This window comes from Haemorhous mexicanus, chromosome 4, assembly GCF_027477595.1.
Source record: "Haemorhous mexicanus isolate bHaeMex1 chromosome 4, bHaeMex1.pri, whole genome shotgun sequence".
Taxonomy (NCBI): Eukaryota; Metazoa; Chordata; class Aves; order Passeriformes; family Fringillidae; genus Haemorhous; species Haemorhous mexicanus.
The window spans coordinates 12,086,152-12,112,527 of NC_082344.1; the positions used below are offsets into that span (position 1 = coordinate 12,086,152).

A 26,376-nucleotide genomic window follows, 5' to 3' on the forward strand; every position below is an offset into this window, starting at 1 on the left:
CTCAAGCCAACATGGCTTTAGCCTCTTGCTGAAGGACAAAACACTTGGGGTTGCTAAAGACTGCTTGAGAGTCCCAAAATAAACCATCTCATCATCATGGCCCAAGCACCACTAAAAGCATTCGGTTCTTCTTACTTTTTCCAGTTAAAACCAAAGGCACTCAGAACCCAAAATGTTCTTCCTTTGCTCCCAGAGCCAAAATGCCAAAAATGCTGTTTAAATGTGGCTTGATACCTACCCCAAGAAGAAGGCATCAACTGCTCCATCTTTTTGTTACAATGCTAACGACACTCTGGTAAAGTAAGCTATGCAGTGGTTTGGGATCCACAACCACCAAGTATTGCATTATGAAAAAAAAGGAAATAAATCCTCCAAGGAAGAGTGACTTTTGACAAAATTTCCCAGAGTGGCCCCAAGCACTCATCAGAAGAGGCACAGGGAAAGAGCAGTGAATTACCAACAGATCCGAAGTATAATCAAACATAATTTCAGTTGTTTCTTAAAATAATCAGGCTCCAATACCACATGAAAAATCCAAGAAGCATCTGCAATGACATTCCATACTCTCCAGGAGAAAGAGGAGGCGAATGGAGGAGACTGCACAAAGAGGTGTCAGCCTCTGTATTGGCCAGTACAAGAGGCCCACTGTACAAAGCCTTTGTATTGGCCTCTTGCTGTCCACGTGTTATGCACTCACTTACCTGGCCAAGGGCAGGGAGTGTTGCATATCCCATGGGCTGATTTATCATTCCTTTCTGCTTCATGATGAGCATGCGTTTCTGCTCCTCGCTCAGGTGTGCCACCTGAGCTGGCATCTGTGTCTGCTGGGACTGCTGCTGCTGGATGTATGGCATCATGGTGTTCTTCCCGGGATTTGCCATGGCTGGGGTCATCATCTGACTCAGCTCAGTATTGAAATGGGTCAGAGGTTTGGTGTTGCCATAAGAAAGCATATTGGGCTGTTTGCCCAAGGAGTTTGTGACCAAATTATTTGGCTGCTGACTGATCATGTTCATGTGATTTTGAGGGAGGTAGTTATTAATTGTGGTCTTCTGGGGATTGTTTGCCATAGGAGGCACTACAGAGTTTTGGTTGTTAAAGGCTTGAGAATACATCATTGGACTATTTGGTTTGTCTGCACTGAAGGGTCCTCCGTAGGGACTAGATGGAGGCCCCACTGGTGACCAGCTTGAGGGCTGATTTGGATGCTGTTGCTGCTTCTGCTGCATGAGCTTGGCTCTTTGCTGCTGCTGGGCTGCCATCTGCTTGAGCTGCTCAGCTGGGGACAAGTCAGCACTAGGCAGGGTCACTGGCCCAGGCCCTGATCCTGCCACGGCCGATGCCGGGTTCATCAGGAAGCCGTTCCCAGAGCGCACCTGTGTCTGTCCGGGAGTGTGGGCCTGGCTGGGAGTCTGAGGCGACTGGACAACACAGTTTGCTGGTGATCCAGCAGGGACTGGGGCCAGTGGTGCACTGGATGCAGAAGCAATGCTGGAGCCTGAGGAGATGTTGGAAAATGGAGGACCGGAAGAAGATGGTCTGACCTGGGGAGACCCTAATGGGACATGAGCAAATGGAGAATGGGATGGATCACTTTTTACGCTCGTGCTCTCCTGAGTCTCTGTGGCGGGCCTGGGAAATTCAGGCTCCTTCTTCTCCTCAAAGTCTTCATTGAACAAATCCTGTATATCATCCTCTGGGACGGTGTTCGCCAGCTCATCTATGAGCTCCTGCCACTCCTGATCATTTAGGTTAATGTCTGAGAAGAGCTTGTTCTGATTCGAAAGAGATGTTTCAGAAGTGTCTATGCAGTTGGAGTCATCCAGAGGCTCTTGCTTTAGTTCCTTGTTGTGCAGGATGTTAAAACTATCATCCAGCTCATTGCACCCATTAACAGTGAGCTTTATCTCAGATAAAGCTCCACCATTTTCACCCAAGTCTTCTAGACCACTCCTGTGAGTTCCACTGTTCTGCAGGAGCAGAGGAGCTTTCATGTCAAGCTGGTGAAGAGGAGAAACAGCAGGCAAAGGCAAATTAATGGGCAAGCTGTTGATTGCCTCAATGCCTGGCACATCCTTGCGTGTCCGCTTGCTGGTTGGAGAAAAGTTTCCATCACAAACTCCATTCTGCTGTTCTCCATTGAGAGGTGAACGTGCGCCTTCCAACTTCCTTTTGACTGTCTCTTGAAGCTTAAAGAAAACAAGAGGAAAGAAAAAAAATCAACCATTTGCAGATGCAAAGGAAGTGCTCATGGGCACTATGACAAGAGACTCCTCAAGCCAGTGACAATAAGTTTTAAAACTGATTAGGGAATTTCTCTGATTTCATTCTTATGCCTTGATCAATTTGAAAACACAGTCTAAAAACCCCCAAACAACCAAACACCCCCCCCCCCATCCCAAACCAAACCTTCCCTTGACTAGGAAAGCAGAACTGTAAAATATGTCTGTGCTTTCCAAGCCGAATCTGTGCTAACTTCCAAGAAATTTAGGGAGCAAGTTGACTAATTCAACATTTTAGTGCCTAATACAAGGATAAGATTTAAACAGTGTGCCTAACACACTGAGGTGTTTCAAAATGGAATTAAAAAAAGAGAAAAAAGAAATCACTAAAATTTACTAATCACTCTGAATTTTTTTTTAAGTTTCTAGAAGCTTCTTTAAAAAATAACTGCAATATAATTGATTGACTACGTATATTAAAATGTGTTGCTGACAAAAAAAAATGCAAAAACATAGCTTCATTTGATTAGCCCTATGTTCTTGGGTAACACATTAAGAATCACTTTCAAGGGAGAAAAAAAATAAATCCACCCTAGAAAACAGAAGGTGCTTTGCATAACTTTAACACAATCAAATAATGAAAAAAAGAAATTCAGCTATGTGCTAAGAGCTAATATAAAACATAAATAGCTAACAGAAATAATAGCAAGACAAGTCTACAGAAAAGCAAATAAATTGGAATATGAGAATTTTATAAAAAAATAATGTATTAACAGCAGTTTTAAGCCAGGTTATAGAAGCAAGAACTGTAGCAAGTAGCTGTAGCAAGTAGCACTCCTCCCCACTCACACCCAGGCGGACTCCTTTACTTATGTACGAGGCTAAAAAAAGCATCTCTCTTCAGCTAAGGCAAAAAACAATAGTGGGGAGGGGAGGAAGCTAAGAGGTCACAGCTCTAGCAAACGCCTTCAGGACACACTTGCATCCTTGATACTAGAACAATAGAATACAAAATACTGAAAGATTTTATCAGTTTTTAAAGGATTCTTACTGGTAGGAAAGTCCCAGATATGCAACTCCCACCCCTTCCCTAACCTAGAGGTCCTCAACCTTCTTTCTTCTCATAATCCAGACCCCATTTATTTTTCCCATCCCAGAGGGCTGGTTCGCCTTTCATCCCATGTGTAAGATGGGCAAGCAAATCCATTTCTTGCCCAGGTTTTGGAGGGAGTGGTTGTGGGAAGGCTGTGCCCTTCTCCTGCCTCTCAGGCCAGCCTGGCGTCTTTCAGCACACAATGCAGAGGGATGTGGCCAGCACAGGCATTGCTGCAGCCACAGTTGAGCATGCATGAGACACCAAGGTACTGCAAGGCTGCTCTTCTGCACAGAACCAAGCAGAAATGCAAAGCCATGAGTCTAAGCAGACTATCAACTCCTTGATTTTCACTGGAGCAGAACAGCTTTTTAATGTGGGAAAACAATTAAAATGTGAATGAGAGTCCCCAGTGGGTCACTGTTGGCATGAGTGGCCGAGACTTTGCTTGCACAAAGCCAGTGTGTGTGCCAAGCCTCCCGCAGGCGGAAATTCCTCCACCTTGTGGCTTCTGTGGTGCCACATAGACCAACTGCTCTGTAACCACAGCCTCTGGCACATGGCTGGTCTCCTTCTCTGGTGTCTGGTCATAAAAACCTGAATCTGGAGAGTTGTGGATGCTCATCTTAGAGATGAGAAAGTTCTGGGCAGACCTTCATAGCACCTTCCAGTACCCAAAGGGCCTACAAGAGAGCTGGAGAAGGACATTCAACAAGTGATAGGACAAGGGGTAATGGATTCAAACTGACAGAGAATGGGTTTAGGTTAGATATTACTATGAAATTCTTCCCTGTGAGGATGGTGAGGTGTTGGCACAGGTTGCCCGGAGAAGCTATGGATGTCCCATCCCTGGAAGAGTTCAAGGCCAGGCTGGATGAGGCTCTGAACAACCTGGTCTAGTGGAAGGTCCCTGCCTATGGCAAGGGAGTTGGAATTAGGTGATTTTTAAGGTTCTTTCCAACCCTTCCTAAATTCTGTGAATTTATGCCTATGCAGCTCTGAGTCTCTCCCCAGTTTCTGGAGATGAGGGAATAGGCACGGCCAGTGGTTTGCACCAAGAAGTTCCTCTTCCTGTGTTGCAGGCTGGGATGTAGAACTAGCCTCTAGTAATGTGGGGGTCAAGACAGCTGTGGGCATGTTTTAGGCCTCCCTATCAAGTCCCTGTCACTCCGTTCCCACTCATTTCCCAAATGCAGCAGCTCTTATCCCCATGAGCTCCACAGGTGCAGATAGGAATGCGCACTGTGCCGCTCTCTCTCTGGATTAAAGCCTGGCACAGTCAAGTTTAGCAATCATAGTCTGCAGGAACCCACCAGGCTGCAGAGCACAGAGCCCTGCAGGACAGTATCGCCTTCTGTCCACACCTTCTCATCTCTCTGTGCAGCAGAGCTCTGCTAGCAAGAGGTGCTTGCCCAGAGGTGGTAATTGCCTCAGTCCATGCCAGTTAGCAGCCATGTGGAAAGGAAGTCCAGGACTAGTGCGAAGGATCAAAATCAGATTCCACAAGGCGACTGACGGTACGGCTCTCACCTCTGCTGTCTCCCTCCCCTAAAAACCCATGTTAAGCTGAATATTGGTGTGTGGCATTACAGCTCCCTGGTGCTTTTTGAGTCATGTATCTGCTGAGCCGCAGATTCCTACAGCTGAGTTGGTTCCACTGATCTTTATATAACCTGGATCAGACCCTGGAGACAGGAAAGGATGGTACAGATGTGGTAATGGTGCCGCTTCCCAAGTACAACAGCCCAGCTCCAGGGCAAGAAAAGAAAGAGCACAAGACAGCTTCAAGTGCAGGTGGTCAGTTGATGTAATGGGTTAAAATAGCATATTTAAATATTGCCCCTAATGGGCCACTCACACAATTGACAGCTGAAATCACCCATTTCAACTTCCAAGCCATCACACTGCGAAGTCGAAGTCGCTATTCCCACATCAGAACAACATTCCCCAAATAGCAAGTGACTCAAGACCAAGCTCAATGGGAATGCACAGGCAAAACCAGAATTTGAAGAAATGTTCAAAATGTGTCATGGCCCTTTACCCCAAGTTCACATTGACCAATGCTGGGCTAAAGTAAGAGCAGGAGGTGATGGCAGGCTTCTCATCATGAAGTAAAGTTCTATAAAGAAAAGATGGGAAAAAATTTTGTCTTATCAACAAGGCAGGGACCAGTGAGAGGGATTATCTCCTGAGGAATACAAGTGAACTGAAACCGTATGTTTTGCAAGTTTGAATGAATACTTTACAAAAATATTGGTGAGAATGATATGTTTTTACATGGTTTCACACGTTCAGGTTTTAAAACATTTACCATTTTATCCTGAATCTATCATCTTATTAGTATATGAGTGTTTACCAAAAGAATCAAAACTATCTAGTGGCAAATAACCAGCCCTAAAAATATCAGTTCCTAAAGTTTCATCATGTGCTGGAACTTGGATGTCCCCCTGTATAAATAGACAGTGTCTTTAGCTCAGTATATAAATATTCATAATCATGTTTATTATGCATTACAACAAAAAGCAGCTTGACATGAAAACTATTTTCTATGAAATATGAAACATACAGAAGTGTGCCTCATTGTGAAATGAAATGAAATTAAACCTATTTTAAGTTTGTTTATCCACATTGTTCTCCTTCAGAAACTTTAGGATTTGGGGGGCTAACAGGCACTAATATTTTTATCTTCTTCGTTTGCTCATTGAAAAACTGTAGGTAGACAGAGACTTAACATGAAAGATTTGTTTGAAGGTAACATGCTGGATGCAACCTTGGCAGGTGGGGAAGCCCCTTGATTCCAGCATTTTGGGGGAGCTGGGAGCCATAACAATAAATGCATCTCCTTTTTTTTGAGGTACAACACAGAAACTCTTATCAAATTATTTTAATGAAAACTTTCCTTTTCATACCTTGATTTAATTCCCAATCACCATATTAACTCTTGAATGGATTGGGTATCCTATCCTGAGCATTTACTGGCAAACAGTTTACCACAATCAGGATTCCAGAGTGTCTTAGACTAAAACCCCAGAATTTCCCCTTCCCTCTATAAACACAATCCCTGAAGTAAAATAGTACCTTTTAAAGTACCCTCCCTCTCCTTCTTAGTACAAGTACACAGTTTGTGCATGTTTTACTGCATGCAGTGTGAAGATTATTAGCAGGAGCTGAGAGATCTATGTCTACGAACAGAAGATTGTTGACACTTAGAATAAAAATAAAAGGAAAATATCAAAATCAAAGGAAAATATTGAAATAAAACAATCCCTTTTCAGCTTCATAAGCTTTTAGCTTTATTCACAAAAAATATTTGGCTGATGAATCTTCATTTCACTGCAGTTTTCTACCCCAAGGAACAAGAGAGTGAAGCAGAACTCTCGATTCTTTATATGCCTTTGAAAAAACTCCAGTTGCAGAGTGAGAAAAGGTCAAATTTTGGCAGGTTGACTTTTTAAATGACTTTCAGTTGAAGGAGAGGCAGGGGGACAGAGTGTGTGCACGCAAACACACACCAAGCCGAACGGTCGAATCCAGCCCATCCTGAAATCCTCGGCAGAGCTGCTCGGACATGCCGTGACAGACCCAACAGATAAACAGGAGTGTGTGGAGGCTGTCGGCAGGGCTTTCATCTGTGAGGAGAAGCTGCTCCGCTTCATCTCACAAGCAGCAATTCATTTTTCAAAAGAAACGAGACAGAGGTACTGTTGTTATAGCAACAGCCGAGCCACTCGGCAGCCCATCCTCCACCGTGGAGCTGCCTTTGGTGGCCAGCCGTGCACGGGGAGTGACTGAGGCTGTGGCAGCAGAATATCCTTTCACTGCTCCTTAAAAAAAAAAAAAAAAAAAAAAGCACAAAAACCACAGCGAGGTAGGGAAGCCGAGAGGCTAAATTCTCTCTATGCCAGTAGAAGCTGTTCACAGGGTCTAACACAGGTCCACTTCTCCTCTGAGAGCCCCCAGAAAAGGAGCGTGATGTCACTTTTGCAGATGTTTTTGTGTACCAGCTACATGTAGCCACTGACTTTCCTCTGCCTAGGGCAGCTCCAGCTACTTCCATACAAGACAAGGGCAACAATTCTGAGAGGTTTGGTCCACTTGGCTCCCCAGCTCTGCTGGAATGTGCCCTGCTCCGGAGTTATCTTTGCTCCCTGTGGGAAACCAGAGAAACTAGCCAAAGCCCAAAGCCCATCTTACTCAGAGGATATGCATGTTTACAAAAAACAAGGGTTATTATCTTCTCCACATGCTCTTCTGTGACTCTTTCTGTTATAAATTGATTTTTTCAGTTCTCCATGTTGAATCAGTCTGGCCCACCAGTCATCATGAACTTCAGTTCCTTTCCATGAAATGAATTAGAATCTTGGGCCTTCCTCTAGGGTTACTACTCTCCCTTCCACCAGTGTGTCAGAGTGTGTCAGTTCCTGAGTTTGCCCCCCCCCCCCCCCCTTTCTTCTCCCTTCTTCTCCTAGAGCTTCTATAGAAAGAATTTGATATTTCTTACCTCCAACAGGGAGTAGTTACCATGAGCTCTGCCAAACATCACCCCATTTCAGCAGTCTCCAGCCTGCCCCCTAAAGCCTGAGTAAAGTTTGCTACTTAACTTCTTGTGCTGCACTTAAATCCTACTAACAATTCAGGAAGTGTCCCAGGGGTGGCTATGAAGTGACAGGAAGCAAGTGGTTTTGACATGACAGCATCTAAGATCAGTAAGGAATAATCAGCATTGCCATTTGCATGCCAGAAATTCAGCTTCAACATTTGAAAGGATTTTTTGCATGCACCTCCTTGCTGTATCACCTCTGACACTGCCATTCAAAAGTCAATTTTGCCAGAGTGCCACCGCCTAAGGTACAGCCACATTTTGTCTCCAGTGTTTTAAGTCCACCAGCTCCATAGTAGCTTCCCAATGACACTTGCAGTGTTCTGCAGAGGTGGTGGAGAGCAGAGGACAGCCTTTCAGAAACCTCTGTTGGAGCTGAACTCCGACAAGCAGCCAAGCAACATGAAGTGAGTTACAGATCACTTTCCACAAATGAAGGTATTTCATGCATTCAACCATTCCCCTAATCTCTTAATTTCTTCATGCTGCTGAAAGCATGGCACTGATGCCTACTAACTCACTGGATGAAGCCTGAGGTAGCACCTGCTTTTGGAGCACAATTGCTACTTAAAGCCCACGCTGTGTTTCTCCATGCTAGGCCTGGCTGCCCAGCTCTTGTTGGCCAAGGCAATGTTTCAAATATACAGGAAATTCACGTTGTGAAATCTGTCTGAAGTTGGTAAAACCTCATCCTGCCAACCTTGCCTGTTCAACTCTGCAGACTCATAGAGTACCCTCTGCCTCAGGAAGGGGGTCAACCTTCTGCCCCTTACCCTGCAAAGGACTGCTGGGGTCTCTTGTGGTCACCCTTGTTTTTGCTGTCAGTCACCAGAAGAACAAAATACCTCCCAGTAATGGCAAAATTATGATCAAGGCACTGGGTAAACCTGCAAGAGTTAGCAGAGAGGAAACCAATCTACTTCCTAGCATTTTAGCCAATCAGATGGGAAGGGCTGCTCTCTGAAGAGTGAGAGTAAAGAGTCATGGTGACTCTTGGATGCAAAGCTGGCAGCAAGGCCCCTTGTTAGAGCTGCCTGCCAGCTGTCAAGGCCCCAGCCACCTGTCAGGCTCCCAGCCACCAGCAGGAACTGGATCACACTGGGAGATCAAGCAGAGAACAGGGAAGAAGGGTAACAACAAAAGGCACTGCATGAGAGCAAAATAGCAACAGCACTGGGGAAGTCAAATCAGGCAAATGCTGTGACTCCACCTGCTCTCAGTCAGCCAGGTAAGGATGCTGGTGTGTGCTAAAGCAGCTTGAGAAAAGCTGAGTGCAAAGACATTGCACAGCAAGTTTAACTGTACTTTAGAGCATAAACTATTTCATGGATGGAATACTGTTATCACTGTCAAAGAGCCTTCCTGCCCAAGTGTGTGATCTACATGGTTCGTTCCTCTTCAGATCCATCTCATTTAATCCTGCTTTGGCCCAACAGGGTAAACACTGGCAAAGCAGCAACCTCATTGCAGTGCCAGCACTGCTCCATTTGTGCAAAAGTCTTAGGAAGGTGCTAAGAGCCTATAAGCTGAACTACTGAGCTGGCAGTACCTATTACTGCCTCTCACACCTGGCAGCTGAGATCTGCTCTCTCTGAAACCATCCTTGCAGATGGCACGAGCTGCATTTTCAGGGTGTGTTATGAGAATTTAGTCAGGCAGCCTCCAATTGACTTGTCTGGGAGTTGTTCTGATAAGCCTTCACCCTTTTCAATCTGCTTTGTATCTGGACAGAAGAGAGGGTAATGATAAAAAGCAGACACTGGAGAATATTAAAGCTGTGCCTCCCAAAGAACTACAAATCAGGATTGAAAAGAAATGCAGGAACCTCTTGTGTTTTAAACTAAGAAGCAGCAAAACAACACACCTAGTGCTGTTGCACATGCACCTTAGCTACTCAGTAGCTCTTTAAACTGAGTATGTGACACTAGGAATGGTTTCCTGGGAAAAATCTTGTCCCAGTTCATCCTTGGATGAGCACAAGTTATAGCAGGCTAGTGAAGTGTGCTGATGGCATCCTGCAAAGGGGTATGTGGGACATGAAAGCATTCCTGTCCTCTGCAAAGGAGGAGCTCTGTGACATAGCCTCTCCTTTCCTTGTCATTAAGGCACCAGTAGCATATGAGCTCTGTTCCTCACTTCAGAACTGACAGACAAAAACCTTGTCTAACTGATGTAAGGGAAAAGCCCTTCCTATGCTTAGGGCAAGGAAATTATCTCCCAGCTGCTTGCAAAATACTGCCATGGCACAATCTACATACATAATATATTACTCCAGACTATTCTCAGAGAAACTCTGAAGAAAGAGCCAGAAGAGATGGTGAAGGCATGACAGTAATCCCCTGATGACACCGCAGATTTCCATGGACTATGAGTTTCTACTGGATCTCTTTTACTACCGAAGCCTGTCTAGTGCATGATCTCTAGAAGACAGATAGCAAGCTGACAGAAGGCTGAAATCAGAAATGGCACAGTTGTCTTCCATTCATATCACTGGTGTTAACTCCCAACACACATCACCTCATGGCAACATAGCTATTTATTCCATAGGTGCATGAAGCAGTTCCAGTTCCTTCCAGTTCCTCAAATCAGTGTGGGCAAAGTAACTCCAGGGATTCTTCCACATGACTAAGTTCAAGTTCATGCTTTCTGAAGAAAAGTGTTTCCTACAATTGGAAAAGGAAGGAAATGAGAGCCACATACTCTATACACTGTACCTGCTCAAGCCCACACATTTTAGTCACCCTCTTGAGGTAACATCATAAATGAAGCTTCCACTTGAAAATAATTTAAATATCAAATTAACAGATTTCCACAACTAACACATTAAAAGAAAAATCTTGTGAATAAGTCATACTGTGCTGCAAAAAAAAATGGTAAATTTAGCCTCCTTTTTCCCATCTGTTCCCTGAATAGGCAGCTTGGCCGACGACATAGGTCAGCGGAAGATTTCTCTGCAAGGACAAATACCTTTAAACGAGTGCAGGTTATCTAAGTACAGATTGAACAATTAATGATACAGTAAGAATTCCAAAGGAGACCCAAGCATGGGGGAAGGAGAGGGAAATGAATGCTTTGCATGTAATTAATTATCGTATTTTTTCTACATTTGAATTGTTTGCATAGTAATGAGAAATGTCTTTCGGGGAAAGGAAAAAAAAATCCAACATGGGACAGATGAGTTTGGAAATAAATTTGTGCTGAGCTACTGACCATTTAAAAAAAATAATAAAATCAAATAACTGAAAATCCCGAAATAGAAAATATGTCAGAGACAGCTTTTTTCTTCAGTCAAACAATGCCCTGATCAGCACAGTCAGCTTGATCCATCTGTAGGAAAGAAGAGCAATGCAGGAACTGTTTGATGGTCTTGACTTTGCATATCTCTTTAAAAGAACACAGGGAGCAGCAGTTCTGAAAGGCTTGTGGACAAAACCCAGGAGTGCTGAAGCCCCCAGGTCACAGAGCTACAGAAAGGTCGGGGTTGGAAGGGACCTTAGAGACTATCCTCTTCCAACACCCCTGCCATGAGCAGGGATAACACCCCAGACCATGTTGTTTAGAACCACATCCAGCCTAGTCTTGAACACACTCAGGGTGAATCCCATTAATTTCACTAGGAACTAGGGGTGCATTGATAAGGCCATTTCTTCTGCATCCAAATTTCTTCAGAGATAGACACTATGTCTGATGGAACAACTCTTCTTTGCATTCATTTTTTGATTTCAGTACAAGTTATAGCCAGCACTGGGGAAAAAAAAGCAAAACAGGATCATTGAAGATCTGTGAAGATTCAAGGAATCAAAGGACTGTATAGGATGCCCCAAACATGTTCTGAATTATTCTGAGCACAGTTTGGGAGCTATTTGCAATGGGCTGAAGGCCAGACAGCACTGAACAGCAGATTTGCCCTAAATATGGCCAAGTAAACCCTACAAACTTTAGCTCTTTGTGGCCTCAGTACCTTCACGTCAAGCTGACCTCAGGTCTCACAAAGGCCCAGAGCACAACTAATGGAAAAGCACATCTGGTCTCCCAGCTCCCAGCAATTACCAGAGTCACAGACACACAAGACTGGACCTGCTGTGCGGTGTGAACTGCAAATGTACCATTTAAGTCTACTGATGAAGTGTAAAGAAAAAGATTTTAAGCAAATGAAAGCCCTGATTCAGCACAATATTTAACACATGGTTCACCCTGAGTATACTAAGCAACCAAAAATACAAAGAATGGTTTATGCAATAAATGACAACATCACACCAAGACTTTTGCTCGGGTCTTACCTTCTTTATTTCATCCACAGCAGCTGTCTCCATCCCAGGATAAACCTCATCCTCTCTCCCATCCTACTCTGAATATACATACAGTGTAGTGCTGAACTCATGGCAGGAAGATTCCCAAATCCCACAGGTGTGTAAGGCTTTGAGATCTCTCCACACAAACCAAAAAGATTACCAGGAGAAAGGTGGGCAGTGTTCTGCCAAACAGGTTATATTCCCAGTTAGTTGTGGCTGTGCGCCACATTACAACCAGGCATTTTTATCTGTGTATTTTGAAAACAGCCCTCCAAGGGAAGGAATTGCAACTCCTAATGTAATAGATGTCTATACATTCCCAGTGTACACAACACAGGTTTTTTCTTAGTTTTTTCCTTTTGCTGTCAGAAAAAATTCTGTGGTTTTTCCACACAAGTGCACACATGCACATGTAGTCACTGCCCACTCACATGGGTTTTAATCTCAGCAATCTATGCATACTAAGCATATATTAACAGCTAATTAAAATTAAATTTAGACTTCAAGTCCTATTCACCACTGAAAGTTTGTGCCCTTGACAGTGCTAAATAAGCACAAGACAATAAAGCACTTATTGTTGTAGGTAAAGACCAAGTCACAGAGAACACTACAGTCCTTTCCAAAACCCCTCGAAGGTTTGAAGCACTCATCATCGTTTACTGTTAGATAAGCCACAGAAATGCATTATAAGCCAGTGTGAATTCATACCATGGACTTCCACTAATCTTATTTTTCTTTTTAAAGGACTTCTCCTTCCCTCCTTTTTCTCCTATTGTAGGAATGATAAGCCACCTAGTACTCAGTGCTTTTAATTTGTTAGTCTGAAGACACAACACCCTTGGTCTACTGCCAGAATTATGTGGATTTTGGTCTCAGAGAAAAACATAACTGAGATGAATCTAAAAAGAAAAATAAACTAAATTGTGTGTCAACCCCTCCCCTCCCCCCATCATTTATGACTTTAATGTTATCATTCAGATGCAAACACACATAAAACCTCTAAATTTCACTTCAGAAAACAGAGCAGGGAGCTGCCTAAAGCTGTATATTAAGTCAGTGGCAGGGTTAGAAATGGACTCAAATCTCCCAAATCCTGTTCCCAGCCAATGGGAATACAAAATACCTTATATCTTGTCAAATCAATGTGCCTTTATGTCTCCTTTTTTTCTTATTCAGGAAAAACAAGGGCTGTGTACAGGGAGCTGGGAACAGGACATGGAGTCTGGGAATCCTTGCAGGCCCCATAAGAAAGGTGCAGGCAAAAACAGGTCAAGTCAGTCCAGTCTTAAAAATGCAATTCATACCCCTATACCAGGCCAAGATGGGATGAGATAAATCATGCTTCAGAAAGTGTCTTTTCCTTTTCACTGACCTTAAAGGGAGCCTTGGTAACTAGCAGAAAAAGACATGTCCACAGTCAGACGCCTCCATCTGGACCCTCCCCAAGCCACCGTTATTTGCCCAGTCACAATTAGGGCACCAATTACATGCTACTGCTGTTGACATCTGTGTTTAATAAAGATTTCTGTCTGCGTGGGCTGGGTCTTCCCCCTAGTTTCATTTCCAGAGGCTTCAGTTTTGTTCCACTAAACTCTAAAAAAATAAGCTTGAAATCTTCATAGTTTGGCCTATAATAATGATACTACATTTACTCTTTGCAACTTTCTTGCTTTGCCAAGGAAAAGAAGGTTTTGCAGCTCCAGGTTCTTGCTTAGTAACTAACTTCCATGTTCAATCACTTCTGGGTTGTTTAAGAGAGGCAAGAAGAAGGCGAGAACTATCAGGAGGAGCTTCACTTTAAATCCCAAATTAACAGTAAATAGTGTTACAACAATGATGGTCTAAGCAAAGTCTGTAGTTAGGGGGAAAAAAAGTATTTTTAATTAGACACATAGGGAACCATAGACAAGCTTTGGGGTAAGCACCGACTTCCTCCTTCTTTAATGACAGTTATAATAACCTTAGTAACAACTGTAACAATGAAAAAACATGCTAAAGAAATTATATCAAATTACATAGACAACGGACATATAGGATTGTGTGCAAATCGGCTGTGTGATAAAGTTTCACATAGCACAAAATTTGTTTTTAAAGGAAATTACATGGGCAGCAGGTTGAGGTTTTTCCTAGGGCTATTTCCAAAACTCCTTCATTTTTTCTCCTTTCTTCTAAGCTTTTCAAAACAGTCAAATGAAAATAAAAGCCTGGCAATTAGCATATTTCAGAATTACAGTAAGGGCCCAGCTTTAAAAGGCACAGCTGCCTTTTTCAACAGCTGACTTTTTTTCAATGCCAGGTGGATGATATGAGGCCAAGAACAACCTTGAATAGTGTGGGTCCTTATGGCTGTAGGATTTGCAGGGGACCATGAGTTCATTGTATCTGGGGATGTAAGTTATTACTGTTTTCTTCCTTTTTTTCCCCCAAACCCCAAAAGCTTTCTGATATTGCCAAACTTCAAATTCAGACCTGCAATAATCATATTAGAAACATTCAACGCTGTAAACATTGAGGATTTTCCTGACTCATCAGTAAAGTAGTGTCAGCCTTCTCTCCCTGTTAATGAGAAAGGACTACAGTGCCTGGAACTAAAGCAGGTATTTTTCCCATTGAGTGTTCCCAACGTCTCTCTACAGCAGCGTAACCTACGGAACAAAGTTTTCTCTCTACAGAGCATGGAAATGCTACCAAACAGAGAGGTACAAAGTGGGCCCCAGGTAAAAGGCTCCCTAAGGAGCTGTGGGGGAACACAGCAGGGCACAGCACCCTTCTTGGGAGTGCAGTCTTCCCAGGTAGCTACTGGATTCAGATTCAAAAGGATTCAGACTAAACCACAGAAGTGCAGAGATTCTCCTCTTGGTCCCAGCACAGCAGGGCTGCAGACAGCCTGTGTGCTCTGGCATTCCTGGCTCCAAGCTCTCCTAGTAAAGGCACACATGCAGGAATCCCCCCTGGGAATAAAGCTGCTCGTGTGCTGCTGCCTAAGACCTACAACTGGTCCCTGCCTCCTCTGCTTTCCCGGCGCTCTGCTGGAGCCCTGGAGCTCTCACAAGGGTGGCAGCAGTGATCAGAGGAGCTTCGACAATCGAGTGGCAAGGTGCCATTGTAGATCTGTGAAGTGATGTGAGGCTGCAGGGAGCTGGGTATGAAATGTGCATCAGGCAGGTGGGAAACTTTTGCTCTCCCCTTGCATAGTCCCATCTTTTTCCTTCTCCTGTTCCAGTTCAGATCTCACAGCCTCAGAGTGTGAGCCTTCTGCAGCCTCCTGTTTTGTGGCTGCAGAACGCAAGGTAGCCTTAGGACATGAGCCTTCCTTGAGACAACTACAGGGCCTCTGCTTGCCTGCTGCATGCTCATATTCTTCAAACAACTTCTCCCCACCTTTCCAACTGCTTTTTTCCCAGCTCTGCTGGTGTTTATGGTCTTGAATAAAGCCACGAGGAAAACTGACCTCATTAGCAGTTTCCTCAAAAGGTGAATTGGAGCAGGGCATTCATCTCCTCCAGCAATTTTCAAACTCACATGAAAAGCATGAAAGGAGACAAAGGCTAGCATTGGTCCAGGAATTCCATCTACTGCTGATGAGAGGAATTTGCATAACATTCCCCCCATATGCAGTGCAAACAAGAAGCTTCTGCTACAGCTGTTTTCTTGGCTTTCCTCATTTCACCTCACTCTTCAGGAGCAAGACGAAATCTTCTTCACATATGCAGGGGGCTGCAAAAGCAAACTGTGTACAGATGGGCTCAGCAAGAGGTTCTTAGACCTGGGATAGCTGGAAGATGTGCCAAGGAAGGCTGACTGTGTGCCTGCTCTCTTTCTTACACTCTGCTTGCTTACTGAGAGGACACTGGGCTAAATTTCCCTTTGAGATGACCCAGTACAACTGCTCCTATACCCAAGTGCCTGCAGAAGAAATGCTACTTAAAAGATCTTTACTGAAATAAAACAAACAAAACCCTCCCTCTACGAGACTTTCAGTGTTCTGTTATGAAGCATTTAGATGATTATATATGATTTTATAAAGCAGCAGCTATACAATGCAATGTGGTAGAAAGTCATTTCCAGTAGCCCCTAAATAAAGACAAACTGGTGCAAAATAACAGCCTTAATTCCTTGCTTTACTGCTTTTTGAACATGGACTCAATGCCAGATTGTGGTCATCCAAACAGAAGATAATCAATTGACCATGCTTTCTCCTCTTTCCCTGTTCATCCCCCACCTCCACCCAAATCTTGCAGCTCCAACAAAATTGAAACCTACCTATCTGATTTTGGATTTGGAAAGACTGTTCTTACAATTTGGAAGAAGGAAGGACTGCCATAACTACCACATTAGACATGAGGAGGTAAAACTAAACAATTTTAGGTGTTAGGAATTCAACATTCTTTCCAAAGAAAACTCCTCTCACTAATATCCAGTGCATACAATGTAATTAAAAGCTATTTTTTCATATATACAAAGTATCGATTTCACATGGAAAGTGAAAGCTACAGATGACCTAGAGCCTTTAGGCCAAAATCTTCAATGTGCTGAGGCCCCTGAAACAAATGATGGTGTCCTGTTGAAAAATTAGGTTTTGCGAGAGAACAGACCCAGTCACATCACAGATAAAAAGTCACAGAACTGATAAAAGTCACTTAAGGAAATGTGAATTGTCATGATACTCAAAACCCATTTTCTCTGCCTTGTATATATAATGGGATCCTCTCTGAAAATGAAATCTAATAGAATTTAATTAAACAATAAACTCCTTAAATTTTTGAAAATATAGGAGAATAAAAATATGGAGATCCTAGAAAGGCAAAGAGACTATTTTTTCTTTTTCCTAGGTTTCCTTACATTTCACATATGATGCTGTGACCCAAATTAACTCCACATAAATTCTGAATATATAAAGATCACCAAATTAAATTTTTAATAGTAAAGGGAAAAAAAATCAACCTCATTGGCAGAACTTGAACTCCATTCCTCAGAATGATTAGTTTGGCCACTGGAGGGCTCCAATATTGTTTCATAAAAGCAAAAGAAAGTTTACTAGGAAGGATAAACACATAACAAATAGCCTAGGCAAAAAAATTCAAACATAATACACAGTCTGAACCAAGATCTATGGTCTTGTAAGCATTTTGTAAGAGTCAGGACTAATTTAGCTGTTGTTTTGCTCTTGTAGCTTAAAGGATTTGAAGAAGAATGATTTTCCTACAGTTTGGCAATAAAAGTCTCCTCCAAAACACCATCTATTAAAATGGTTTTTGTGTGCAGTCGCAGAATGAGTAGATGTCTGCAGGAAAGCAAAACCCATAGGTTTTCCTCGGATGTGCTAGTAAAACACTTCCTTATGAAAGCCCAGTGCTGCAGAGTACAAAAGAAGCACATTCTCTGTCCCTCTCATGACTGCAGTCTTCCCAATGAAAGTTTACAGAGATAAATCAGCAACTGGGAGCACAGAGGGGTACTCCCACTGCATAAAGTCTTTGACGGTTCTTCTTTGGATAAGCCATTGTTGAGAGCTGCCCTTTACTTTTTAGGAGTATTTATATGTTCAGGTACAGAAAGTCAAGGAATAACTGGCTCTAAAACTAATGGGTCTTTTCCCAGTAACATGGCAGTCAAGATATTATCAGAAAAATGTTATGTGGTCCTGCAGAAGCAAGTACAGGCACTGATGTCAGTTGATAAGCTAATGACTGCAGCTTATCAGCTGATAAGCTAATGACTGCAGTGCTCCAGTTAAGGATAAAACAAAAGCTATTTCAGTATAGGAGCATGAAAAAAAGTATTTTCGGCATCATTCTACCTATAAACTTATGGGAAGGGAAAAAAGTCTAAGTACCCCCTGGATTCCCTAATCCTTCCAGCTGGGGGTGGGGAGAATTAATCCTGGGCTGAGATGCTGAAAGTTGGAGGTTTCACACTGAGCCAAACTTTACAATTGACTTTAATAGTGCTGAAAATAAAGGAGGTTTATTGGAAATACTGAAAGATGCTAGTGGGTGCTATGATAAGCCCAACTGAGCACTGTTCTTGTTTGATGAAGTGCACTGTATTGGGTTGATGCACAAAACATCATGGTTTGCTGGCACTCACTATTTTTTCTGCTTCTTCAATGGAAAGGGAAAAGGAAAGAAAAAGAACCCTCCTTGCTTAAAATATCCCTGCTGCTCTCCTGTAGCCCCTTCCTCCAGCACATCACACATTAATGCCAATCTTCTGGGAGACTGCAATTCGAACATAATGAGATAGTAATGAGCTTTGCACATGTCCCCAGTTCCAAGTGTTCCCCCCTCCGTAGCTCATTTCTCACTAACCTACAGAGATGTTTTGCTTGTTTTCCTGACACTGCAATTGTGACTCCCCCATCCTGTCCCCCCCTCCTGGCAAACCCCTGCTGCACCCTTCCCCTTAAGCTGCCAGCACTAAAGAGCACCAAATGGGCTGGCACTGTCTTGTTTCCTGGACTAATGGATGCTTGTTTAAACACTGGAGCTGTTTGCATTGCTGCGGCTCACTGCATGTTAAACACAGTCCTCTGAAACCCTATGCCAATCCAATAAAGGTATCAGCAGTTCAGAGTGGGGAGGCAATTACTATAAAGTCCCAAGCGTGCCTTCTAAGCTCAAGGAAGGAAAATTTGATTGAACAACTAAAAGCAAAATCTGATTTTGGTTCAGCATCACTGGGAAGACACAAGGTTTCACCACAGCCAGGCCTGGGGAGGGCAGGAGGAAGTCAATGAGTGAGCTGGGAAGAGCAACTGCACATTGTTAAAAGGGCCTGGTAGCAATACTCTCCTACCCCCACAGAGCTCCTTCCCTCTTATCCACATAGCCAGTTGTGCTCTCTTTCCTCCCTGCCCCCACCTTTTTTTCTTTTCTTTTTTTTTTTTTTTTTAATTTTAAATTATATGCTGCCAATTTAGCTTCATCCTTCATCGATTCTTGAAACAATTCTTCCTCTGGTAAAGGTCCTTTCCTCTGTACAAACTCATTGTCATATCAAAGTGGAAGTGTTGCACAGGAGCAGCTATGACAGAGGGCTGATGGTAACAAAAAAAAAGATCTGTGTTTCATTGAGAGATGAAAAAAATCCAAATCTCAGACTAATGATAGTCAATATTTCAATGGACCTGCTCTTTACCTGGCTGAGGGCAGAAAGTCAAGGGAGAAAGAAGATGCATTTCAGTTCATTTAATACACAGAAACAAAGCTGCTTTAAAGTGTTCTACTTCCTTTACTTTTAAGTGAAAGATAAGGAGAAGAGGCAGCAAGGGAATGTTTTCCTTTTATACTTTATTTTTTTTTCTTTAATTTTAAGCAGACTGTAAAATGACCTCACTCTGACAGCGGCTTTGCAAATGATATGGAAAGTTTTCCAAGTTTTTTTTTGTGGCCACAGCTACCCTCAAGAACCCAGGAAAAGGGGATTTGCCATACCAGATAAGGCCAGCAAGTCAGAAAGCTTGGCATCCTGCCCCTAGCTGTGTTCCACAGCTCCGAGGCTGTGTGGGGCTAAAACTTTCCTCTTCCTTCCGTGCTCCAAGGAAGTGTGTACAGCTGGCAATCAGGAGAAAAATCTTTGAGGGTGAACCTGTCCTCCTCAGAGCTGAGTCCCCAGTACTGTGGGCCAAGTTTGCCCTCTAGAAGGGCATGACCAGCAGAACACAACTGGCACCAGCCCATGCCCAGAGTTCCTGACCAATGCCCTGCCAGGGCTGGCATCTGGCTAATGGGCTTAAGGATCAAGCTGTCCCTTCAAAGCAAAGTTCTCACAGGTCAAAAATCCAGTGTGATGCTAAGAAATGCAGGCTGAGAGGTAGAGGGTTGTGCCAATTAGCTGATTCCTGAGGGATGAATATCATCCAACTGCCATCACTCCCACTGCCAGGGAGAAACTGCCATTCTCCACACTGCAGCAAGGAGGACAGGGAAAAGAATTGTCTAGTTTCAGAAAGGGCTATCTGCAGGGGAGACTACCTCTTTATTTATTTTCTTACAATTTAAGAAAACAACTTTTGGGCGCAGGATGGAGTTAATCCCAAAACCTCACCCTTCCTGCTCTAGAATTACTCTTAGAGCCGCAACCCACCCTGTGGGCTCCAAACTCAGGGCAAGCAACAGGATGCCTGAGTACAGCTAGTTAGAGAGTGGCTGCCTAATGGGTGTTTTGACAGAAATAAGGAGCTTTAAACCAAGAGGGTAAAAGTGTTGGGAAACATTTGTTTTGTTTATTAAAAAAAAAAAAGCACAGTAACTTTCTTATTTTCAGTTTTACAGCAAAACACAAACAAACAAACAGCACTTGTTTTTGTTGGTACTCCTTGCCAGAGCTGAGGCAGGGGGGAGGATGAGCTGGAGACATAATGTCTAGGTAAAGGGGGAATCCTTCCACATACTGCTCTTCAGTTAGTGCTTGGAATTTAGAGATTTAATTTCCACACCTCAGAACAAAGATTGTTACTAAGAAGACAGGGCAAAGAGCACCATTGTTCTGGTTGGATCAATGCAGCAGCCAGAGCCTAACCAATACCAAAACAAAAACCAGGCTGTCTTGAAAGCATCACACCCAGAGATCCCCAAGAGGCTATTGTCAGTTATATGTAACTCCTTCACTCTCTTGAAGCTGACAACACAGTATATGTGGGGGCTTGAGAAACCCACTCGCCTTCTCACCAGTGGTAAGTGGAATGATTTCCTGATGAGACTAGGGAAGCATGTGGCTCTTAAAATCATCAACTGCTGCAGAATCTAGCCTTTAATTTGAAAAAAACAACACAACAAGAACAAAAACCCCAGCCCATGCGATTGCACAGGTAACTTCTCAAACATAACCATCAATGTGCTTGTGTTTCTGAGCCTGCAGGCAGGCTTCTGCTGCTCCCAAGAAGCTGCACTGTGAAATCAATAAGTCTCATTAAGGATAATCAGTACCTTATGGGCAGCAGCAAAACTGCCAAGAATCCTGCCAGTTTTGTCCTTCTACTGTTACTGGGAAGCTCTGATTGACAAGAAAGGTACATTTCCCACTTGCTTAGATTCAGCAGTAAGAGGAAGTTGCAGGTGTAGTCCTGAGGGAAGGTCTAGCCACAGCATCCCACAAGGAATATCAGTATTTGCTTCAGTCAGAGAAGGGCTTTGCAATCTCACAATCACCTACACATGTGTGTCACCCCACTGCAACGTGGGATGAGGCTGATTGCTGTCTCCTTTTGCATCCCAGTATTCTGCTTATCCTTCAACTCTTCAACAAGCTTTCCTGCCTCCTGACACCCCACCGTGCTGGTGAGTTGATAATCTTCAGTTCCCCAGCTTTGACATGCACAGGGAGCTATACCATGAAAGACAGATTAGGCTGTTAAATAACACAAGGTGTGCAGGAAGTTGTTTTAATTCTCTTAGCTCTAGCAGTGCAACTAGAGGATCTGCCACCCATTGTCTTCCCATGAGCCACTGAGGAGATATCTTGGGACTCAAGGAAGGGACCCAGTGGTCCCTTCAGCTTGTCCAAGGTCTGCGTCTCCCCAGCTCCCATCTCATTTCAGTGACTTTCAGTTTTTGCTTATTCCCTTCAGCCTAGAACCTCCTTGGGCACTGAGCCGGCCCTGGACCACAGAACACATGCTCTCTGACACACACTAGCACAAGTGACAAAACAGATGGGTAGACAGCGTCACTGAAGATAAATCCCCAAAGAGATTTTAATTTCAGAATGAAATTACTACCAATTTTTAAAGATTCGGTTACTTGAAGGCATACATTACATACTTGTTACTTGTTCAAAACATATTTCACTATTCGATTTGAAATGGTACCTCTGAAGGGTCTGACTGGTTTCCTTCTTTGAGATATGACTCCAGGAAACGCACAAAGAACACAACAGAGTTTAAAGCGACAAGAATTTCCTCCTTCCCGTCCCCTTTTAATTAAATACACCATGACTGCATAGTTATACTTTTACAGTTTAAGTTGATCATTCCTCAGAATAAAATAGCTTTCTCCAGGAACCTAGAACCTAAATTTACACAATGGAGATAGTTTCCTATTAATCAATACTGCGGAAGAAAAGTGTAATAAATTGCTTTACATCCAATGTCTGTAATCTGTTTAGATAAAAAACCTGAACGTTCTTATAATTCACACTTTCAAGGGAAATAAATGGAAGGATTGACAGAAACTACATTTGTCAGGAGAAAAACCTAGGGGAAAGAAAAAAATCCCCTGAGTGCTCCTCAACCATAGTATCATCTCATCAGAAGATGCGCAGGGTGACGCTGAGGTAAAGGAAATTGAGAAGATTCCATTTCCTGCTTCATTTCCTGCAGGGAGAATCTGGAGGTAGGTTTCATCATTACAGATCCAAACCCCCACAGGTAGACTAAATGCTTTGTTTACAGTCCCAGGCCTCCAAGGGAAGCACCTGGTTACAAGTGAGAGTGGGTGAGCTCTGCTTCTGTGAAGTGGAAAGGCAGCAAGACAAAGAGGAGGTGTTAAGAGTAAGGAATGGGGGTTGTCACTTCCAGTCTTGGTTTCTAGGTCCTGAGCAGGGTAAGTACAAGATCCACTACAGAATATACACTTACTGGCCTGGGAAGTGGAATTTCAGGTTGTCAGTTACAGAAACAAGAGAGGAAAAAAAACCCCAAACCACCAAAAGCAACCACCTACATTTTCATTTCCAGAACAGTTCAAATAGTGTGTCTCAGCTACACATACAGAGGAGCCAGGTTTTGAAAAATGCCAAATATCAGACTTCTGAATATGAGACTTTTGCACATAAGTACCTTTGAACAGGTACCCCAAACTGAAAGACACTTCTGGAAATTTTTTTGTTCCTGCCAGTTCACATCAGTCATCACTGCCTTAAAATCAGCAACATTAGACTGTCATTCACTGTCACTAACCACACAAAAATCAGCCACATAAAAGTGCACAAAAATGGCAAGTCATCAGTTGTACTTCACTAAAGGTACCTAGTGAGAATGTTATGATTTGCTCAAGCATTAATAAACTTACATCTGGAACTGCTGACTACATGTGATTTTGGTTGGGCTCTTAAGAAGCCCGACGAATGGAAGCAAATTAGATGCTATTGGAAAGCACTTTGCAGAACACCCCAAGAGTGGCTCGTGGGGCAGAACTTGGAAACCACACTAGGGATTGATGGGCTTTGTGTTACAGACAGACAAGGGAGGCTGGTTTGGTTTCAACCAGCTGAAAATATCCCCACTTTTCATCATTAGCCACGTTTTACACTGGAACCTTTGGTGTTTTATCTCAACCATTTACTCAAATTCCTACAACTCATAGTACAGCATTTAATACAAACTGAAATCAGTGGCAGGTTCACCTTAAAATGCCTCACTGAATTAATTTCTAAAGTGGATTCTGGTACTTCCCCAAATAAAGTCTGTGACAGAGCCAAAGTGTTTCACTTGCAGTGACGTTGAGGACTGGGCATGGCCAGCCTTTGCCATAAGGACTGGATCTGGCCTGCAAGGTAGTTTTTCTTGGTGCCTATGTCAGCAGGGCAAACCAATTACCATTTCAGTATGCTTCTGGTGTTTTGAGCACCACCTGCAGATTGAAAGGATTTGCACTCATAAAAAGGATTGCAGCTGATCAGGGCGCCAGGCCTTTTTCTACCAACTAAATGGAGAAACTGCCTTCTTTGGCCTAAAACACCAGATTTATAGATACTACAATGTAGATTTGGGGTCATCCAGTAGTGTACACTTTCTCTTTTCTCTATGGCATATTTAGATGATCAGAGGAATGGTTATTAGCGATAACAATAAAGCAAATAAGTCAATAAATCAGAATAATGCAATTCCAGTAACTGGCAAGGGCAACTTAGGGATCAAAATTCAGATGTCAACCTAAAACTCAGATTTCAAAGTAATTTTTCAGAGGCCATGCTATTCATAAACAATTAATACTGATGCCTACAGGAAACCTCACCCAGCGATGGGACAGATATCCAGTCCCCTCCAAGTCACTCCAGCTCCACAGTGGCCTCATGGAACTCCAGCTTACACTTCTGTGGACATGATGTGAGAATGTTCTTACATAGGAAGCACCTTCACATATCTCCTTTCCTATAACAGCTTCCCTCCTCTTTCTGAGCTCACAGGGATGTGTGCTGATGTAGATGCATGGTGATGTAGGAGAAAGTTCACTACACATTTCAGCTCTCAGTTAATTATCCAGTTTGCATATGTTCCACTGTACTTCTGCCTTGCATCTGTTTCACCCAAGGAAATCCTGTAGAAAGCTTCAAGAAAAGGGAAAGAAAATATCCAGGCAAATATAATGTTTCTCTTGGCACTTATGTGTGAGTGGCCAGGCTGATAGTTCTGCCTGTGGAAGTGACAAGATTTGCATTGTTTGGCCTTCATTTCTCCTGCAGAAGGAAGCACAGGAACTATCAGGGGCAGTGTTGTACAGAGCGAAAGAAACGATATAAATCTGTTCAAAGCCTTCCCTGGAAGCTCTTCCAATAAAAGTTGAGGGGTTGAGGGATTATTTTCTTGCAATTTGGACAAGTGATCACTCCAAACCAGAGTTTCCAGAATTTAAATAGTCTTGAAATTAATATAATTCTGGATTATGATCCACACTTCACAAAACTCTCCTACCTGAGTAACAGCTGCAAATCAAAACCACAACAGACATCATGGGTAGGCCAAGTGAGCAGGCTTTTGGGCCACCTGATTTTGGCAGCTAATACCTGTAGAAGCTTCTGTCTTCCTGCTCCTTGCTGGGCAGAATGAATTCAGGACAGGAAGCTGGCAGATTTTGCAAGTAACACACAGTGTTGAAGACTCAGATTCACTAGGAACCAGGTCCCTTGTGTCGGCTGCAACCCAGCTGTGAACACCACAAAGTTAGGGAATACTTGAGTTGCACTTTTCCTGCACTTTGCCCCCTTCCATCCTGCCTCATTTTGATTACTTTGTCTTCCAGGACTTTATCTTCATTCCAGCTTACAAAGCATCTCCTGCTGGTAGACTGACAAAAAGAGAGACAATAACAAAGCAGCCTAATATTGTCTTAGTCAAAAAATTCTCCTTGGAAAAATAAGTGATAGGAGGGAAACCCCATAGAGCACAAAGGCTGTGCTGATGTTAGCTCTGCGTCTCCAGCTCCTATTGGCGTTTATTCCTGAAACGTGTCAGAAACAACAGAAACATCAGCCAGCACTGATTTTAAGAAGGGAGAGAAAGGAGAATGTCTTTTTTTTTTCTCTCCCTCATTTAGTTCCCATGGCCAGTCCATACCTGGACCAGCTTTCTTGTGTCTGGGGCCCTGCCAAGAGGCTGTGCCCTGGCTCAGGGCAGGGAATACCCTGCATGGCTGTCCTGGCATTTGCTGGGCCTTTGCCCAGCTATTGGAGGCCTACCCCATCATATATTATATATTATACACTCCATGATGTTTCCAGGCTGGGCAGCTAAATATTTGCCTGATCTAGTTTACCCAATCAAACTTTGGGTGTGATACATTTATTTAGTAACAGGTGACTCTTGACCCTTTGGGCCTTTCTGCTTCTGGAGGTCCATGATGGGTGTGTTGTGAAACCAGAGCCTGGCTGTCACTGCATTAGGGTCTGGAAAGAGAAGATGACAGAGAACTACTTCTAAGCCAGACCTGCCATAATTTTCATCTCAGCTGGAATGACTTATACCCCAGACTGAAGTTTCCAGCACTACAATTTATAGGAGGAAGGAGCCAGACAGAGCAACATTCTCTCCAGTGCTTCCCTGCTTCTCCGTTCCACCCATCTACACATCTCTCAAGGTGTCTATTTTCCTCTTGGCCATTCCTGCTAGACCAATCCCTGAGGTGCCAGCAGTGACCCTGCAATGAAGTAGTGACACATTTAAGAGAGAATGTACAGCATTAATACAGCTCTCCTTAAAGGAGCATACTGGAGATAAAAAAATAAATCACAGCGTCCTCACTTAAAACTACCTCTGATGCAGAGTTGTTACAGGACCTTTAAAGAGAAGAGATGGGATTGAGAGAGACCAACAGGAGGCAAAAATATTCTGTGTATGAAGCCCTTTGCCTAGTCTGCTTCAGTAAGTCAGTACTTCTCAGCAAAAAGCAGTCAAATTCATGGAAGTGCCTTCATGGAAATAGAACAGCCTATAGCAAAGAAACTCTGCTT

At 43.3% G+C, this 26,376-nt stretch overlaps 1 protein-coding gene across 3 annotated transcripts in view; it reads right to left on the reverse strand.

Annotated features, from left to right (window-relative positions):
- Positions 1-26,376, reverse strand: part of MAML3 (mastermind like transcriptional coactivator 3) — a 246,418-nt gene that overhangs the window by 85,035 nt on the left and 135,007 nt on the right. For 2 of the 3 annotated variants that reach the window (XM_059843809.1, XM_059843808.1), the window contains exon 2: positions 702-2,189. In XM_059843809.1, the coding sequence (XP_059699792.1) occupies positions 702-2,189 (1,488 nt within the window). Of the gene's footprint in view, positions 1-701; positions 2,190-10,432; positions 10,579-26,376 lie in introns of all 3 variants that reach the window. The other variant, XM_059843810.1, reaches the window with a different exon arrangement.